Here is a 20,716-nt window from a genome sequence, read left to right as displayed (position 1 = left end):
GAGCAGCTTGTACACAGGTCTGCCTCCTTCCTAAATGGTGAGGTCGGTGAGGGCAGGGGGTTGCCTGCCTTACTCACTCTGGTACCCACGGCACGGCGCCAGGCACACAGTAGAGCTTAAGCAGTTGTGTGGAAAGTAGACTAGAGAGAAGGAGAGAAGAAAAGAAGGAAAGATGGAAGGGAGAAGGGGAGGAAGGAAGGAAAATTCACTGAAATACAAACAATGTAATGATAATTATGAAGACCTACAATAATCACTATAATGCAATTAAGACAAGAGGCACTCTTAGCATATTTCCTACTGGCCCAAATGTGGCTACTCAAGAAGTATTTTTCCAAGAAGGGTCCAGGTAATGGATTATGTTCTAATAGGGTGTAAATGGAGGAACCTAACATTTATTGAACACTTAATTACATCAATGTCTTAGCTCAGGTATAACAAAACAGCACAGATGGAGTGACTTGGAGGAGGCATTTCTTTTGTTTTGCTTTTACTATTTTTTATCAGATATAGCTGATTTATAGCATGTTAGTTTCAATTGTATGGCAAAGTGATTCAGTTACACACACACACACATATTCTTTTTCAGATTCTTTCCCATTATAAGTTATTATAAAACATTCAGTATAGTTCCCTGCACTATAGAGTAGGTCCTTGTCTGTTACCCATTTTAAATGTAGTACTGTGTATATGTTAATCCCAAACTCCTAATTTATCCCTCACCCCACCACTCTTTCCCCTTTGTAACCACAAATTTGTTTTCTATGACATTTATTTCTTACTGTTCTGCAGGCTGAGAGGTCTAAGATCAAGATGCCAGCAGATTCTGTGTCTGGGAAAGACACACTCCTGGCGTGTAGACAGCTGCTTCCTCGCTGTGTGCTCACATGGCCCTTCCTCAGTGTGTGCTCGTGGAGGGAGGCGGGGCGTCGGGGGGGCGCCTTCCTGTCTCTTCCTCTTCCTGGAAGGGCACTAATCCCATCTTGGATGCCCCACCTTCCTGACCTCATCTAAACCTAATCACCTCCCAAAGGCCCCACTCCTAATACCATCGCATGGTCAGGGTCGGGGGTCAGCAGGAATTCTGGGTGTGGGGGAGGGCACAAACATTTATCCCGTACAGCCAGGTGTTTGCTGAGACTCCAGTTACGCCTTTGCTCCCTTTATTTACTCTTCACAACAGCCCTGGGAGGTGGTTATTGGAATTTTAACTCTGCAGGCAAGAAAAGTGAATTTCCAAAGGCCAAGATTTTCCCATAGGCCACTCTGTGCCAGAGCTCCCACAGGGACCCCAAGCCGGGTGTTTGTCTCAGTTCCCGCCCCTCCCCAGTGGGGAGGCAGGCAGAAGGGCCCTCGGGTGCTGCAGAACAAGGGCGGAATTCCTGGATTTGAGTCCCGAGTCTGTCACTGTAGTTGTGGCGCTGTGGACATGTCCGCAACGTTTTTACGGACAACTTCCTTTTCAGTTGGGATAAGAAAGAGGACGGTTCTTTCATTCAACAAATGAGGGCCTGAAGCCCCCACGGGGCTTGGCCCCGTCGTACACTGTGGGGGTCTGTCATGGACAGACAAGGCCTCCGCCCTGCCGAAGCCCGCTCTCTCGTGGGGGAGAGGGAAGAAAACAAAGACGAGTGAATAAGATCACGTCCTTCAGAAACTAATTCTACCAAGAGATGAGAAGAGGCACTTGAACTTGGGTAGTCTGTGTACGTCCCAGTGGCAGGACAAGGGAGCCGTGCAGAGATCCGGGAAAGGAATATTCTAGGCGCAGGGAAGGACCAGGATAAAGACTAAGGAAAGAACAAGTTGCCCCAAAGAGGGAACTGAAAAAGGGCAGGATGCCTGGTGTGTTCTAAAAAAAAAGGAAGAGAATGTTAGGAGGTGGGAGGGAGGCGAGGGACTGTGACAGAGGGAGGACATCAGACCTCAGCACCAAAGCCTGTACGTGAGACTCAAAAAGTCGTGTGCAAAGTGTGTGTTGAAGGCAGAGTGGGAGAAGGACTGAGGGAGACGAGGCAAAAATCAGGGAAAGAGACGGCAGACGCCACCACCACATTGGCCATTGCTGTGCACAACGGTGACATGTTCCGTTTTAAAGTATCGTAAGGTTTTTTTTTTTTTTTTTTATAAGAAGATTGTTTTAAGTGTAATGAGTTGGGGGAAAATACTCCATTTGTGTAGCATGGGTGAGCCGGTGTGCCAGTGGAACTTTCAACTCTGGCCTTCCTGGGTTTTGTGAAGCAAAATTTATATGCTTGGCACTCGTGGTGGCCTTTCTCGCTCATTCTCCGAGTTTTCCTTTCCTTTCCGTGTGTGTGTGTGTGTGTGTGTGTGTGTGTTTGTGTGTGTGTGTGTGTGTCTGGGAACGATGGGGACAGAAGATTCCACCCCAGCCGGCAGCTGTATATCTTTCAAACAGTGCTTCCCCAGGCCAAATCCCCCTCCGAATTATTTACAGCTTACATTGAGGCCGGCAGGACTCAGGCGCCATCCAGGGGATGCTTAGCAATGGGTCTCTTTGTTGGACCCAGGTCATCGGGAGACGATGCGGGCGGTGACTGCTACGTGAACCCCCCACTGCCACAGGAAGGCTTATGTAACGTTCAACAGTAATGACATTTTGCAGAAAAGTGCTTTTTAATTGCGATGTCTTCATTATTCTCTTTCAAATTCGCCCAGGAGATTCCGCCTCAGAGACAGCTTGGCATGTTCTGGGTTTCCATTTTTAAAGAGCAGCCAGTTTTGTGTCTCAGCTGCTCCCGGAAAGCCCCCCACCCTCCACATCACCTGTTTTCAGTTGCATGAGATGGGGTAGGTAAAACTGCCTTTTGTATCCTTGCCAGACGGAGAAACGATTGGACGTCATTTTCTAAAAATGCCCTCCCCAAACTCCTTTTGGGTTGGGATGGAGAAGAGAACATTTTATCCCCTACAAAAGGAAGAAAGAAAATGATGAACCAGCTAGAAAAACAGGACCAAGAGTCAGGTCTATAGAGTTTCTTTAAGCAAGAGAAACGCAACCCCAATCCATAGACTCAGATGCCTATAGGGGATTGGGATCTGCTAAAAATAAATCTTGCTTGGGAAGCGAAAATGGTGATCCAGATAAAATGACTCAAGAATGCCTACTCGGAAAGACCTGTAGGCTTGGTTTAGGACTTTCACTGCTCGATTTGGTTTGCCTCACCCTTTGGTAGTTGCATCGCAGCCCTCTGTGCAGGAGGCCTTCCGAGCCGTGACTCAAACTCATCTGGACCCTTTGCTCACTGGGTGGACCGTCGCCCCTGCTGCACGGCTCCGTCTGTTAGAACACCTTCCATGCGTGTTGCCAGAGGACCCTCTTTCCCAAATAGCCCTCCCACCGGCACGAGTCCAGCAGGCATAAAATTCTAACCCCTACTGCTCGTGGAAGCGCCCCAGATATCTGAGCACCGCCTTCTGCGTATCTCCTCCCTCTGCTCACATACTCACAGCCATTGTTCCTTCATTTGTCCTGACGTTTCCGGGGAAACTTCAGAAAACTTGAATCAGTGGGATGGCATCACGATCATCCTCCTCAAAAACAGGAATGAATCACATCGATTGTCTACCTGCCATGTGCCAGGAACTGCTTTAGACACTGCAGGAGCCCTCTCACGTCGTCCTCTCGCCAAGTCTCGGATGTAGGGACTAAAAGTATCTCCGTTTTAGAGAAGAGAATGGGGGGGGCCTTCGAGAGGGTGAATGCCTCTCTTGAGAGGACGCGGGCGGCGAGTGGAGGGGCCTGACCCTAGCCGGGCCCGGCTCTCGGCTCCTGGGCCGTGGGGCCCTGCCGCAGGCCATGCTGGGAGCACGAGCTTCTTTTCCACATGGCCTGTCTGAAAATAGTCTTTTTTAGTGGCGATATGAAGACAGGTTGAAATGATGAGGGTTTCATTTTTTTTTTAAAATCATTTGAAAGCAAGAGAAAGAAAGATAAAAATCTAGAAACACAACTGCCAAGTAGAGAGTGAGAGAAATGCTGGGTTTATCCACCAGATCCCTGGGGAGCAGGATTAGGGATGTCTTTGAAACATGATTGAGAAAAAAAATTCATCCAAATAACACGGTTCTTGTTTACACTGTGGGGAGGAAAACCGTTCCCCTGATGCACGTTGGTGGCTACGACCGTCAGTGGCTCCCAGTGGGGAGGAGAGAAATGTCCTGGGTGAGAGTGCTGGAGTGAACTGATTTAGCCCAGAGTTGGCCTTTTTGTTTTTCTGGGCACTACAGGCAATAAATCACCTGCTGTGCTGACATTTCACGGGGCCGGAGCAGTGCTCGTGCCCAGATAAGTCCTTCTCCATCACTGGCTCTCAGGATCAGCATTTTGATTAGCCAAGTACAGAGAGAAGATCAGGAGATGTGGTCAAGGGTGCTCAGCCTCCAGCCATGAGCTACTTATTTCCTCCTGGTGGGCTTTGCCTTCTTCGTTTTCCAGCAAAGAAGAGAAAATTAATTTTCTCTGATGCCATTCTCCACTGATGCGTGTGTGTGTGTGAGAGAGAGGGATACATTCGTCCTATGAAATTATATAACTCTACTTATATCATTCTTATCCTTGAAAACTACCAAAGAACGCCTCCCCATTATTCACAGGCTAAAGTCCAAATTCCTTAGCTTATAATAATGACCTTTGCACTCTGGCATCTGCCCTTTTCTAAGCCCTGTTCTCCTTCAGCACTGCACCCCCAGCCATCCAAATTTACTTCATTCACCAGCAACCCGCAGACATGTTAAGTTTTAGTTCTTACTACCCCTCTCTTTAGGATGTTTCCAGTTCTTCTTTTTTATATCACGATCGCTTTTCCACGTTCAGCCAGCCCGAATCTCATCTCCTCTACAAAGCTTTCCCTGCTACCCAGGCAACGTTGTTTGCAGCCTTCTGCCATCCAGTGCCACATATGGCCAGCTCTCCTGTGCGTCTATAAAACTGTGTTATGATGATGTGTGTCCAGGTCCTCCTCTGCTGATTATATTGTAAACTCCCCAAGGACAAAAAGCGTGTGTTTTGTTGTTGTTTTTTTAATCTCTATAGCCCTAGTGCCTAGCTCGGGACGTGTGCTGTGTAAATAGGGTTCATAAATATTAGAAGAAAAGAAAAAGAAAGAAATCAAGGAAGTGAGGAAAAACAAACAATAACCTTGTGCTTCCAATAAGGGTTTTCTCCCCAAATGGAGAAGGTCTATTAACAGGTCTGGCTCTAGCCTCATCCTAACACAGTGGACTCGAGTGTGCAGCTCAGAGATGCCGAGGTCATGACCTGAGATGCTGAAGCAGAAGCAACGTAACTGGAGGCCTCGCAGATTATGATCTCGGCGGACCCGGGAATGGTTTGGTTACAACACACAAGGAGCAAGCTAGCAGCTCCGGAGTCCTCTGCATCACCTCTCGAAACTGCTAATGAAACACCTTTTCTAACCTTTCTCTTCCCCCTTCTTGCGATTCTCAAACAGGTCTTCAGATCATCTTCCCTCAGTATCTGCAAGAGAAGTTTGTCCAGTCGGCCTTGAGCTACATCATGTGCAACGGGGAGGGGGAGTACGTGTGCCAGAACAGCCAGTGCAGGTGTCAGTGTGCCGAGGAGTTCCCGCAGTGCAACTGCCCCATCACCGACATCCAGGTCATGGAGTACACACTGGCCAACATGGCCAAGGCTTGGGCCGAAGCCTATAAGGACCTGGAGAATTCAGGTAGGGGCCCTCGGGGTATTTGCATGCATGGCCCCGCGCCAAGTCTAGACAAGGAGACTAGCTGGGGGGGAGCCTGGACGGGGGTGTATTCAGGGACCCCCAGTGCTTTCACTTTGGAGGGTCTGGAGCCATTTTAGTAGCTGTCAAAGAGTAGGCACTCAATAAATCTCCACCCAATGGAATAATGAATAGCATAATCGAGTTTGCGGTCCTACAATGTATTGCTTCTGCTGTCCCCAGAGGACAGAGAATCAGAGAATCAGGCCACGTAGCACACAGGAAGGCTCTGGAGAGAGGAGGCAGAGGGAGCTGCACTGATTCCTGAGTCTGTGTGCGTGTGTTTCTGTCTCTCTAAGTGAATGAACACACATTTATGCCTAAAAATGTGTGTGATATACGTACACATATGTGTAGATACTGATCCAGAGATCCAAAGAATTCACGGACTTCCATCCCTGGATGTCACTTTCCAGGTAACTTGGTGATTTCTTGTTTTTCACGGTTAAGAAAAATGAATATCAGGGGAGGAGAGGCAGTCGTCACTCAAGGCCATAAAGGAGGTGGGGTGCAAAGCTGGATCTCTGCCTCTCGGAGCTTCTGGTTCATGGGAAGTCTAGGCATTAATCATACAGCTATGCAGATAACTGGGACAGGTTAACCATATGTGTGTAAAGAATGAGGAACAACCCACGTGCAGATCGCACAGAGGTGGAGGTCAGTGCGGCCAGGAGAGTCAGAAGAGGCCGCCTTGAGGAAAAGCAGAAGTCTAGGTATCTCGGGGTGGCACCCACATCCGAGGGTGAGTCCAGGTCGACCAGCAGGAGGCACCTGGGAGCGAGATGCCTGCGATGTGGGTTAGGGCGATGGTACAGGGAGTGAGCATGGGAAATGGGCAGAGATGCTGAGATACTTAGAAGGGAAACTGAACGGGCTCGACGTTAGGCTGGCTGTGAAAGTGGAAGAGAAGGGTGCTGAGATGAGACCCAAGGCTTCTTTTAGCTATGTTTGTTGGACAGTCTGACGGATGCTGGTACCATTCACCGAGCTAGAGCACCCTGGAAGGTTTGGAAAGAAGACTGTGTAACCAGGTTTGGACATGAAAAGCTTGGGAACACTTGGGACTTCCAAGAAGAGATGCCAAGTAGATATTCAGCATTTAATACGTGCTCGGATATCTGTTAAATAAATGGACGCATGTAGAGAGCATTTCTGTTTGTAACACAACTTTAAATTCCTTTAATCGCCTACAACAACTGCATTAAAGTAAGGAGTGATATTCCTGTGTTACAGAGGAGGGAGGGTGCCAAGACCCCGGTGTCTTCCCCAGGGTTCCACAGTTAATAAGTGACAGGGCTGGTAATGGAGTCCCTGATTCCACATCCAGTGCTCACAGCAGCTTTGGTAACTTATTAATTCTACTTTACCTCCCCGAGGCCTCCGTTCCCTCATCTGATAAATGAGAGGACATGTTTGTGTTTTCAGTATTTGAATTTATTTAAATCTTTAGCCAAGGAACCCTTTGATCAAACAAAATCATACCTTGGAGCCACTGTGTAGCACAGATAAAAGCTGAGTTTTATAGCGCTGTGTTTGAAAAACCACTGGCTTCCATGGACTCTAAGCCCCGAGCCAGCTCTGGAGCTGGAGCACACATTGCATCCGTGACTCTGCTCCCCCAGAGTCCCTGAGTGGAGCTGCGGATGCCTTATGAACCTGGACCTGCCAGTGCATTTAAAGTCCCAGGAATTCCTGAAAGAGGAGAGGTTCAGGATGGAAATGTTATCTGATGATTATTTGGCCTCAAACAAAAGAAGCATTTGATAAAATGCTTCGGCAAAGAGAGTCCACCGCTTGCTAAAAGGTAGAGAGGGAGGTAGTCTGCGTGCACAAGCCGTAGGGACCTCTGGTGTATAATCCTTATTCCCAAGGAAGAGAAACCACTTGGTGTGGGTGGGCAGGTGGGAGAGGAAACACAAAAGCTGAGATGCTGCAGAGTGAGCTGAAGAGGCCACGGCGATGATTTCTGTGCCACAGTGTCTCCCCACAAGAGCACACTTTCCCTCTCGACATCCTGCACTCAGCCATTTAACATGTTTGTACCGATTAAGACCATCCGTCCCCACACGCGTATGTGGCTTGTACGTCTGTATTCTCCTTCTGTTCATCTGCAGCTCGTAACCTTCATGACTCAGCACCAGGTAATCTGGAGGAATCAATGACTGGCCAAAGGTAAAAGCCATTGATTCCTTCATGGCTCGAGCGTTGGTGATCAAACAGGACCTACTTTATACCCACGAGTGGGGGTCTACACCTCCCTGAGGGGGAGGGGACCCTTCTACTTTTGGCCAAGAAAACTAAATCATTTTAACTTTTAAATTAGATGTTCCTATCTGACCCAGATTGAAAGGACTCTTAGCTCCTTCAAGGTCAACAGAGCCATCTACAAGATGAGCTGCGTTGGGGGAGAGCTGGATTGGCCAAAGCAGCGCAGAGACATTAGGGCCGGTCCCCTGCCTCCAGCTGGCTCACTGAATAAATCCATCAGTGCGGATGGGTGTCATCCTTTCAATCTCTCACTACCATCCCCTGAGCACTTTCTAGATGTTGAAAACTACTTAGGCAGACACTGCCCTATGTCATCCCTCTCAAGATTTGGATTAGATGCTATTAGCCCCATTTGAGAGATGGGGAAACTGAGGCATTAAGAGACTAGCAGTTAGACAGCTGCTCAGAAGTCAAGACTTACTCTGAACTCATGCATGTCTGACTGTCTATAAGGAGATGTCTGAAGTCTAATATGAGTCAGAGACTCCTGGTTCAGCACCTTAATATAAAATATATTAGGATTTTCAAAATAGTTTTTTTTCTCCCAATTCACTGATCGTCTTTATGTCTTGAGAGTAAGTGTGATATGCTAAGTAAGAGCATAGAATTCGGAGCCAGTGTGTAGAGTTCTAATTCCGCCACTTACTGGCTGTGTGACCTTAGCAAGTTAATTAACTTCTCTGTGTCCTGGTTTCTACAGAAGGGGGCGCTAAAAGCACCTGCCTCGTACATTCGCAATAAAATCACTTATATGTGTTAGGTGTTTAAGACTGAGCCTGGTGCTTGTTGAGAGCTATGTAGGCATTTTTTTTTAAATAAAATGAATGCCTGTGGTACCTGAAATTTCCTTGTAGGTTTTATAACATGAAGTGAAAGTATTAAACTGCAGATAGATAGATAGATCGATATTCCAACTATTTAGCCCTTTTTTCTTGCAAAATAATCTCCCCCTTAATTCTTTAATTTTCCTAATAGTTGAAGGAGGGAGTGGAGGGGAGGTGATACTGGATCGGGAAACAACAGCTCAGGTTTTAGTCCTGCCTCTTGTTTCTCATGGGCTGTTCTACCCCCAGAAAATCATTTTCTCGCTTGAGGCTTCAGTTTCTCCAAATGTAGAACAAGGAAGCCGACCTAGATCATTTCTAAGGCGGTGTCAACTTGGCGCACATGTGGACACACTGAAACTCAGCCTCACAGACTGAGGCAGAAACCTTCACAAACACGAGACTCGAGCGCTTGTCCTCATCTCTTAAGCTGGAGTCTCCCCAAATGTGACGTGACGTGAGCTGGTCCACACCTGCAGCTTCCAGTGAGAGTGGGTCACCCCGTGGGGCGCTTGATTCATTTCATTCCTCTGTCAGACTTGCAGATGCCATCAAAGAGGATGTTTCAGTTGCTGCTAATATCCTCTCACACGTGTCCCTCTCACTTGCTACCTTCCTAAACTGCGAAGTGAGAGCAGGTCCGGGGGTTTGGTCACTTAGCAGGCAACGGCATTTGGCTAGAATGTGTTAATGGTGTCTTCATCATATTTATGTTTCCACTTCATTGTGATGGCCCCCATTGTACTGAAGGCACATGACGGTGATTTTCTATGTAATCGGATAATCGACTCAAAATAATCAACTCAAATAAAATATTAACTACAGACAGGACAAGTGATATGTGAAGGGCATTCTAAAGGTGGCATTCGAATGGCAGAAGCTTGGAAAGCCCTGTCTTAAGCAAGGAGGCAGGACACGGGTTCACACCTGCAGTGGGAATGGTAAAGAGCCATGGTTGAAAGCACGGTGGCCTCTTCACTGCCTTCCGGGAGCAGAGCAGGCTGGTGCCGTGTCCGTAGGCCCCCAGCAAGCTGGCTCCATCGCCGGCCTCCTTCCTGGTCGGTGGGGCTGAGCCCTGGAGGCAGCCTCAGACGGGGCCCGCCAGGCTCAGCCCTCCTCCCTCGGCCTCTGTCTCTTGCTAGATGAGTTTAAGTCGTTTATGAAGCGTCTGCCCAGCAACCACTTCCTGACCATCGGGAGCATCCATCAGCACTGGGGCAACGACTGGGACCTGCAGAACCGCTACAAGCTCCTGCAGAGCGCCACGGAGGCCCAGAGACAGAAGATCCAGCGCACCGCCCGCAAGCTATTCGGCCTCAGTGTCCGCTGCCGCCACAATCCCAACCACCAGCTGCCTCGAGAGAGGTAAGTGCCACCCAGCCACCGCCCCTGCAGGCCCAGACCTGGCGCTCGCGGCCATTCGCGTGTCGCAGAGGAACATGCCATGCGGAAGATGCGCTTGGAGCCTTGCGTGGGCCAGACCCGACAGGTTCCTGGGTCATCTCTGGCTTCTCCCCTGCTGGCCTCTGGCTGCCCTGGATTTCTCTCTGTTTCCTAAAAACACCCTGAACGTTCAGCCTCCGTGGTCTGTCTGAGCCGTCTGGCCGAGGAAAGAAATTAAGAATAGCCCTGACTGCTACGTGACGTCATTCTGGTTGCTTAAAATGTATTATCTAATTTTAAAATTACTTGGCAAAGCAGATTTGTAGCATCCCCATTTTAATGGTTAAGAAACTGGGTTAATTAATCAAATAACTTATTTATTGAGGGCCTTTGATCAGGGAGTAGAGTGAAGCAAAGGATGCAGCGAGCGTGAAAACGTTAAGGAGGCACCTCTGGTCGTGCGAGCGCAGGATCCTCGCTGGAGAGCGAGTGCCCCCTTAAATGCCTCCACGCCTTGTTTCCCTCACCCTAGTCCCAGCCCTGCTCTTGCTGGACCGAGTCTTCTGATCAGTGGTGGAGAACACAGCGGTGAACGGGACAGATGGGGTGCGTGCCTTCATAGCTCTTAGGGTTCACCCACTCTCTCAGGGACCCACAGGGAAGGAGCTAGGAGTCTCTCAGACACCATCCTCCCAGGGCACGTGTGAGCTGCACCTGGGGGTTTTCTGTGGGGGTGCCTTCAGGGTTTCCATGAAGGCATCACGAGAGGGCGAGAAGGCAGCTCGGGCCCCTCCTGTTTCTTTCCGCCAGAGCAGCGATGCTTTGATCTGTTTCATAGTCAGAGGTCCCACGTTCAACTTAATTCAACAAAAAGAGGTCCCCTCTTTAAAAGACTGAGGCTAAGTCACCTTCACTTAACAGAGTCTAACATAAAATACAAAACATATATTTTATGTGTGATTGTTACCCCCATTGTACAGATCAGGAAACTGAAGCTCAGAAGGTTAAGGAATTGGTCCAAAACAACCATGTAAGTCAGTAGTTCTTGATGGAGGTGATACTGTCCTTAGGAAACATTTAGGAAAGTCTGAAGACAGTTTGGAATGCCATAGCACATGTCAGGGTGCAACTGCAGTCCCCACAACAAGGAATTATCTGGTCCCGAAATTCAGTGGTGCTGAGGCTTGGAAACCCTGATGTAAGAGGAAGAGACAGGATGTCCCCTGACTCTAAATACCATGTTCTTAATCTCCCTGCTCTATGGGCACTCAAAATTTAAAAACCACTGTATTCTTCTAAATAGTCTCCCTTCATCCCAACCAACCCTACCCAAGCACTTATTTTCATTTTTTCTAGACTCAGATTAAATGCCGCCTCTTTCAGGAAGTCTTTCCTGATTGCACCAGCCACTACGGAAGGCCCCTTATTTTCAGTTCCCATTAACCTAAAACCCCCACATTAGTGAGCATATTTTCTCCTATTTTCCCATAATGAAACCTTCCCTCTGTACACTCAGCCATGCTCATCTCTGTTCTCCCCATTCCCACCAACTCGGAGCTCTTGGCTTTGCCTCCAGTTTGCTGGCACTGGCTTACTTGTTGCAACACTGACGAAGCTGGAACTAGAAAAGGGGTGGAGTCACACATGGCTTCCTTGTCATCTGCAGCAGGTGCCCCAACTGCCACCGTGAGTGGGTGTCTCGAGTGGACTCCATTTAGACCCCTTGGGCACCTGTCACGTGACCTGCGTCAGGCACTGCAGGACATTCAGAAATGACCACAGTACCAGTGCCCTGAAAGATGGCCCTTAGAGGAGGGGTGAGGAGGGGTTCTGTGGGCAGTCAGGAAGAACTCCCCTACAGCTTGCCTCCTGCCGTAGCAAAGTACCACAGACGGAGTGGTTTAAAGAACAGAAACCTATTTTCTCACAGTTCTGGTGGCTCGAAGTCTGAGACTGAGGTGTCGGCAGTGGGTTTCTCCTGAGTCCTCTCTCCTTGGCTTGTAGATGGACTTCTTCTCCCTGTGTCTTCACATGGTCTCTCTCTGTGTGTCTGGGTCCTAATCTCTTCTCATGAGGACACTGGTCCTCTTGGGTTCCGACTCATCTCAATGACCTCATTTTAACTTCATTACTTCTTTAAAGATCTTGTCTCCAAATAGAGTCATAATGGAAGGTACTAGGGATGAGAACTTGAACATATGAATTTGGGGGGATGGAATTCGGTCTAGACCACCATAAGGGGAGGGTGGCTTTGGGTCGGATCTTTAAGTGAAGAACCTGTGCATCCCCAGAGCTGACCACACGGGATGCAGCTGTGGGGAGGAGGGTAACACTTAACCATTGCCAGACTTGAAACAAATGTACCTGTCAGTTTCGCTGGTTGTCCCCCCAGAGAATGAAGTGGAAAGTCCAAAAGCCCCAAGACATGGGGAAGACACATTTGTTAAAGGTGAGGAGAGTGTGCGGGGCGCAGAGCACAGAGCACCATCAGGCACGCCGGGTCCAGGGAAGGCTCAGGAGCACTCCAGAGGAGAGAGGAGCTGGACAGACATTAGAAGGGAGGAAGGAGGGACAAAACTGGATAATGGGAAGAACACGGAATAGAATCGGGGGGACTGGACGAGATCACACCTTACCATTAGCAAGCTGCGTGACCTTGAGCAAGTCGCTTCACTATTCCGTCCACACGTGTCCACATCTGCGAGTAAGTTGCTCTCCCTCCACAAGCCATCAGGTGTAGACAGCTAGGAACGTCCGGCCACCACTGGGACCCGCAAAGAAGGAACTGACAGTGTTGCCTTCCCTCCTCCTGAGATGAGAAAAGTTGCTCTAATCACTGCGTCTTTCCTCCACTCACCTGGAGAGGAAGCCTCACGTCCCATCTTGGCAAGTGATTCAGTTGTGTCCATTTGATGTGTCTTGGACGCTGGCTCCTGGGAGGGCGGGGTCGCAGAAATGAGGATCTGTGCTGAGTCCTCTGAAGCTTTCCTGGGAGAGCTGAGCCTCCTTGCTGGCAGTGGGCTGCTCCCGGCCCTTTGAACCTGAGGCTTTAATGAGCATTTCTCACACCAGCAGACAGGGCACCTCCCTGCCACAAAGCAGCGTCAGACAGAGGTGCTAATGCTGGGGACCCTGGGCCACTGGAGCTGGGCAAGCTGGAATTTGCAAATGAACCGCTTGCTCTTCTACAGATTTGTTTGTGTCCTGGGCCCCGTGGGAGCTGAGTGCACCAAGCAGATGCCATCACTGGTGTCAGGAAGGATGGCGACGTTGAGGCGGGGTGGGGGAGGAAAGGGCACGGGCTTTAGCAGCACACAAACCGGGTCTCAATCCTGGCTCCATCCCTTACTAACCACGAGGCTCTGCGTAAGTCCCTGCGCCTTGTTTGCAACATGGGATAATCCTAGCCTTCAGGCTAAATACGAGGATTAGGATTTAAAAATTCAAAAAGCCTAGCAAAGTGCCTGACTCGGTTAAAAGAGAGAGAGAGAGAGAGGTGTCACTTCGTACAGGTTTCACCTGCTATTCGAACATAGAGCATTTCTATGAAACCTTTCATAAGCTGAAATGACATAAAGTGTAGAAGCAATTATCTTTTTTCTTCTGACTTCTTTTCATTAGGAAAAACATGTCTTTTGTTGGTCTTTGGTAAAAGCGAAGTGGCATAAGGCAAACTTTCGAAATGTGGGGGATCCTTGTATGTGCATCTTAAAGGTCAGACACTGTTCTAAGCGTCTTACAGGAATTAACCCATTTCCCCTCTCTCTACAATGTTATGATCTAGGTCCTCCTACTATCTTACCATGTCTATTTTACAGATAAGGGAACTGAGGCTCAGAGTTTAATAAAATACCTAAGGATAACAAATGCTCTTTATGTTACTAAATGTTACGTCAGAGAGGTGTTTATCTATAAAATTTAGCGAGAAGTCAAATACAGATCATTGCAGCCTGGTTTCAAGGCATGCTGGCACTGTGATATTGGGCTGGAAGACAAAAGGGATGTTCTGGTGGTCAGTTTCTGCCTAACAACTCACCCCAAGATCCAGTGGCTCAAAGCGACATTTTACTATTATTACCAGCGCTCGGGATTCTATTGGTTAACTGGACACAGCTGGGTTGGCTGGGGCTAGGGGTCAGTCACCAGGGCACTTGGCTGGACAGAGCTGGCAGCTGATGCTGGCTCTGCACGTGCCCGCTCCACGGGGCCTGGGCTTCTTGCAACAGGGCAGCATCCTGAGACTAAGAGGAAGTGGTAAGACTTCTTAGAACTTAGCGTTGGCAGTCAGAGAGCATCACTTCCGCCATATCCTATTGGCCAAAAGCCCAGCCCAGATTCAAGGGTGTGAATACCGGGAGGCGTGGGTCACTGGGGGAGGAAGGAATCTTTGCTGGAGATTAAGGATAAATTGAGTATAATTGGAGCGAGTGGTGACCCTCCCCTATGTGGGGCAAATAAGATGAATGACAATAATGATAATAATCATCACAGTATAGTAACTACCCCTTATTGAGCAGCTATTGTAGCAGGCAATGGAGGATCAAGGATAAAGATTCTGGAGTCTGGCTGCCTGGATTCAAATCCCAGCTTTATCACCTGCTTGCCTTGTAACCCTGGGGAAGTCACTACCCTCCTTGAGTCTCGATTTTCTCATCTGCTGAAGATTATACAGCTAATAAAAGGCAGGATTCAAACCCAGGCAGAGTCCTTTCCTGTAACCTCTACAGGATTCTGCCAGCCCCTCAGGCAAGATGATCCCAGGTGTGTGGGTCACCTGCCTAGACCACAAACTGCATTGTGATGGAGATCACCTCTTGTTGCAAAGGAGGGAAGGAGGGAGGGAGGAGGAAGGAAGGAAAAGAGAAGGGAGAAAGGAAAAAGAAAGGAAGAGAGCAAGGGAGAAAAACAAAGCTTGAGTAATGAATTCTGCTGGCTTTGTGCAATTGCATAAATGTTTACTGACTACCTGGTCTCGCAGCCCCGTGCCAGCCACTGGAAGGCACTTAAAGATACAAGCAAAGGGGTCTCTGTCCTCAAAACATCATTATCTAGCCTCAGGATGTGCTTTTGAAAAGGACACTCTTGAAGCAGAAGACCTGAGTTCAAGTCCTGGCTGGGTCCTGTGTCAGCTGGCCGAAATCCTGAGCCCCAGCTAAATCCAGGCTGGGTCTGCAGCAAGGAGTCCAGAATGAGAACGCTGGGTGCAAAAGGGAGGCTTGGAGGGGGCGGGGTGCAGGCTGAGTAGGGAACAGTGTCTCCTGTCTTCTCACCTCTGACCAGAGCAGCTCTGTATCCATCTTCTTTACGGGAATTCTGAATGAAAACTCGTTTGGGAAAATAAGGCTTTTTTTTTTTTTTTTTTTTTGGCTAAAACAATTTGAAAACAATTGGGCTCAGTTCTCTCTGAGTTCTGAGGTCCTTCCCAACTCCTAGGAGAAATATCGCTCACAGAGAATGAGAGGGAAACAGTTCCACTCCAAAATATTGGTAGAAGAACGGTAATTGAATCTTTGAACCGTGTTGCTTTCTGATGATGCTAATTGGTCCACTCTAATGAGTAGTTTCGAGTGCAAATGGAGATCTTCTGCCCCAAATTACAGCGGCCTTTGAGCTAAGTCTCCCAGAACCCACCCTCATCACTTTGCAATCTATGTTCCACGAGGCAGTCAGAATTACTCCTTAAGAAGCAAATTTGATCTCATCACATCCTTGCTTACAACCTTTGGTGACGAATCCCTGCTCTTAGGAGAAGAAGCAACATCTTAAGATGGCCTGTAGGTCTGCCATGATCCGGCCCCTTCCGGCCTCTTTCGCCGTGCTTCACGCCTCTCCTGGGCTCTCTCAGCTACAGTCCCATGAACTTTCGGCTCACAAAGTGCACGCGCTCCCTCCCACATTCACACATGCTGTTCCCTCTGCCTGGAAGGTGTCCCCTTTCCTTTTTTTCCTGCAGTGGCTCCCATGTACCCTTCAGATCTCAGCTCAAAAGGCTTGCACTGAAAAGGCTGCCCTGGGACTTGTGTTACATGCTTTCCTGGCAGTCTGCCTTCCCAAAGGAAGCCCCAGTCTCAGTTTACCACGTCACCTTTGTCTGTCTCTTTATTAACACCTGTCTCTCCAGTGAGACCATCAACTCCATGCGTGTATCCAGATCCATGCTTTTCACCACTTTCGTAGCATAATTTCCTAGCACGGTAACTGGCCCACAGGAGCTACTCAAACAACTTTGCTCAATGAATAGACAAATAAATTATTTTCTCCTTGAAATGGAGTCCCAAAGGCATGTTGACATAATATTTTTAAATTTAAATTATGTCTCATGGCCTTACAATAATCTACGGATTTTTTCACATATTATATTGTATATATTGTATATTTTTTGAAATTCTAAATGACATTCTTTATAAATTAGGAAAATTATTCCATAAGGACAATCTAAGATACAAGAAGGAATAGTGAACAAAAAAAAATCATATGCATGTAAGTCTAAGCAAATACTGTGTCATAAAACAATAATTATAGCATTTTTAAGTGTCTGGGACAACAGCATGTAAGTCAGAAATGGGGTAATCAATCAACAAAGTATTCAAGAGATACGGTAAGATACTGTCTTCCTCATTCATAAATAAAGATATTTAGGGCAAAGCAACTTATCCAAGGTCACTCAGGGAATCATGGCTAAAATCCAGGCCCTCAGGCAGTGACCATCCTGGCGGTACGATAAAATGGAAATTGCAAATAGAGATTGTCCTTAATTGACCTGTATCCAAATCCTGTTGCTAAGTCCACTACTTTGGGAAATGCACCCCAGTGGGGGGAGGGGGGGGGAGAGACAGGAGCAGACACTTCCCAGAGTCTATTAAATTCAATGAGATGAAGAAGAATTCCTAGCACCGATAAATGTCAGCGCGACCTGCTGTTCTGCCCCACGTCCCATCCTGATTTCTGTAGAGGCCAGAGACCCGTGGACTTTCACTTGAAGGCAGGCGGTAGGATTATTGGCATTTTCCGATGACTCCAGGTCTTTGGTTTACTTTTCCGTCTCGTATTCACATGGCCTTGACCCAGCCGCCCCGGCTTTAGCCAAGCACAATGTAATTATGCATGGCTGAGAAGAAAACCTCTCGGGGGCATACTCCTCAGGCTCCAGTCCTCGGGCCACGTCAGCCTTTAACGAACGTCCGCACCAGAGAGTGTTTAATTGGTGTCTACCGAGACAGTCATTATCTCTATGACGAGGAGCCTCCATCCCCACGCCGGTTTTGATTCTTCTCTCTGAACCCTATGCTTACTTGCCTGTGGATTTAATCTCCATAGACTCCTGCAGTGGGGCAGACGGGTGCGACTTCTTAAATTTTATTGAACTGAAGTCAGTTTCAGTTTATTAGACTGACAGTCCCTGCTCTCCACTTATTAGATGTGTGACCTTAAAGAATTTCCGAACTTACCTGAGCCCTGTGTTTCCTCACCTGTGTGATCAGGATAATAAGAAGAGCTACCCCACAGAGTCGAGGTCTCAGTCAGTTTATATAATATATGTGATAACCTACACGGAAATGCACAGATCCAATGTAAACATGATCCAGAACACAGTAGTAAGTAGCAGATGCTAGATGTGGGGTGAGACACTGTTTCTGCTTTTACTCAACAGATGTTTCCATCCAAGGAGAGAAAGCATGAGCCCAGCAGGATGTAATAATGCAGGAGGGAGGCCACAGGGTTTCAGATACTTAAGACTTCAGACTCTGGGGTCTGACAGGCTAAGGTGTGCACCGCCACTTACTAACAATGTAACCTGGGTACCATATTACGGGATCAGAGCTTCATTTTTCCAGTTGATATGATGGAGATAAGAATAATATCTACCATCATAAAACCAATAAAAGAACGTATATTTGCCACTTTTAGCATATAATAAGAAATCAAGCACAAGGCTCTCTATCAGGCAAATTTAGAGATCAATGATGGTCTCAATGAACTGAAAAAGTTAAGTTAAAATAGGGAATTCTGAGCTGTATACAATGCTGCACATATACAAACACCATTTATTTTAACTTAAAAACATATAGATATATATTTCTTGGCCAGCCTTTTGAAGTAAGGCCAACACTTCTTTTTTTTTTTAAACAGTGTTGGTATATTCTGTTTGACGTTTTCCTGGCTGGCTTTGCATAAACCACACTGGTAATTGTACAATATTTCCAACTTTGGTTTATTCAAAGTGGAGCAATGGTTTAAAGACTCTTAAGAAGCAATCTAAATGTTTGTAGATTTTTACGAGCTCTTCCAAGCTTTTTCAGGTACTTCCCCTTTATTTAAATTGATGTTCAATTGAGTTCGAATGAGTTCCCACAGAATAAGACAGCTCACACTCCATTGATTTATCTGACTTTTTAAAAAATTGATTTGACTTTTAATTCCATGATCTCATAATAGCACATACAACTGGCACAAGCAGGTTTGGGAGCAAATGAAACTAACTCTCGGGGAGTGGACTTGTTCCTTGCAGGGACCAGAAGCATGCAGGCTTCAAAGGACTGTGATCAGCCTGATGGAAGGGAGGGTGACAGTTGTGTGCTAAGTCACTTACATGCAGGTCAGTTACATGAGCTTGTCCTGAGACAGAAACTCTTATTCCTGCTAACTCACCACTACAATAATAAATAATGATAATAACAGTTAACATATAATGACTTATCTATTATGTACCAGGCACAGCTTTAAATGCCTTACATAATTTACCCATTGAATCCTTACAACAACCCTATAAAACAGATTCTAGTATGCTTCCCACTGCATACACACAGAATTTGAATAGCAGTAAAGGTACGAGGAGAGAGAAATAAATTTCTGTCAGGGAGACTGCAAGGATCCCCTTTTCACTTTGCCTGGATGATAACATTCATCCTTTAAATTTCAGATCCAGCCCTCATGCCTCAGTGATGCTTGTCTCGACACAAAGGACAGGGTTGCACTGCCAACAGTACATCTTTACTGCCTCCCGCATGGAATTTTTTTCCAACGCTTGGCACATTTGCAATTGAGTGTTTAATCCCACACTTCCCGACCACAAATTCTGTGAGGGCAGGGATTCTGTTTTCCTTGTTCACCAGTGTGTCCCCCCCCCCAGTGACAGGCAGAGTGCCTGGCATGTAACGACGCAGCACTGGCTGAACTGAAGTGAGAGAGCATTTGAGATGGAAGTTGAGGGATGAACTGGGGGTGGAGAGAATGGCTGTCCATTCAAGAAAACAGCATATGCTCGTGAAGAATTGACCGTGAGACTAGTTTCACCCAGAAATAGGAAATCAGAAATCAGAGAGAGCACATAAATCAAGACTGAGTACATCCAGACAACATGGTATGAAATCCTGGGGAGCTGTATGTTCAGAGCTTCTGGCCCTCAGTCTCCTCATCTATAAAATGAAGACAGTAACCATACTTTCTCCACTAAGCTATTATGAGGATCACCCAGGATATAAACACAGAGTCTTTAGCATCTGGTAAATGGTCAACAAATATTAGCTCTTGGTAGCAATTGTCCTTGTTGCTATAGAATAAGATTAGACCAGTATTTGGAGATGAAATTACAGAGTGATTGAAGACCTCGCAGTGGAGTTTGTGTATTATCATTTAAGTGATGAGTATTCATTGGAAGAAATATATATAAGGAATGAACTCCAAAGTGTGAACTAGAAAATCAATGGAATCTCTCTCCCAGGTGTAAAAAGATTCAGTGTTTCCTTCTGTGCTGACATGAGCCTTACCACAGACCTACGGAGTAGAGCGGTGGTTCTCATTCACAGTCACCGGGAGGGCTTTTTGAACAGCAGGTGGCTGGACCCCCCTCCCCCACCAGGGTTTCTGGTTCAGTAGGTCTGGGATGGTTCCTGGGTGATACTGCTGTTGCTGGTCCGGGGACCAGACTAACCTTGGATGGATTAGAAGCCTCTCTTTGCTGCCATAAATATGGTCTCACCTCACTATACGTGCACTTGTTCAAAACCAAGCAAAACTGAGGGTGAACTGACAGGATGCTGTGAAGGGGTGACGGGGCTGAGGGGACAGGAGGAAGTGGGTCATTGAAAAAGTTTAGGAAATGTTGAATTAATTAAAAAAAAAACTAAACAGAGAAAGGGTCATGCGCATATTTTTGTCAAATGTATTTGGCTGTAGAACCCTTCTTTTTGAAGTTTTTTTCCTGAGTTTGGGTTCCTCAGTACACAATCTTAGAAAAGAATGATTTACTCCCGGTTAGGAGGCAACGTCCCAGTTTCCTTGGTTTGGTACCACAAGTTGTGATTTCCCGTCCTGTCAGCAGACACCCTCAGCCTCCAGCCAGGCTTCTTTGAGTGGAGTTTCTAACACCGACACCGTCTGCTTAAGGAGATGTTAATAGCGCTGCACCCCAGCGGGTACGGCTTCTGCTGCAAGGTGGCGCGGCTGCTCACCGGCAGGGGCAGCATGACGGCA

General features: G+C 47.3%; 1 protein-coding gene across 2 annotated transcripts in view; it reads left to right on the top strand.

The window, feature by feature from the left end:
* BRINP1 (BMP/retinoic acid inducible neural specific 1) overlaps positions 1-20,716 on the top strand; it is a 602,568-nt gene that overhangs the window by 567,168 nt on the left and 14,684 nt on the right. For both annotated transcript variants that reach the window (XM_032478306.1, XM_032478305.1), the window contains 2 exons: positions 5,475-5,711; positions 10,003-10,225. In XM_032478306.1, the coding sequence (XP_032334197.1) occupies positions 5,475-5,711; positions 10,003-10,225 (460 nt within the window). The remainder of the gene's footprint in view (positions 1-5,474; positions 5,712-10,002; positions 10,226-20,716) is intronic.

Source organism: Camelus ferus, chromosome 4 (genome assembly GCF_009834535.1).
Source record: "Camelus ferus isolate YT-003-E chromosome 4, BCGSAC_Cfer_1.0, whole genome shotgun sequence".
Lineage (NCBI taxonomy): Eukaryota > Metazoa > Chordata > Mammalia > Artiodactyla > Camelidae > Camelus > Camelus ferus.
This window is presented reverse-complemented; position numbering and strand designations above follow the sequence as displayed.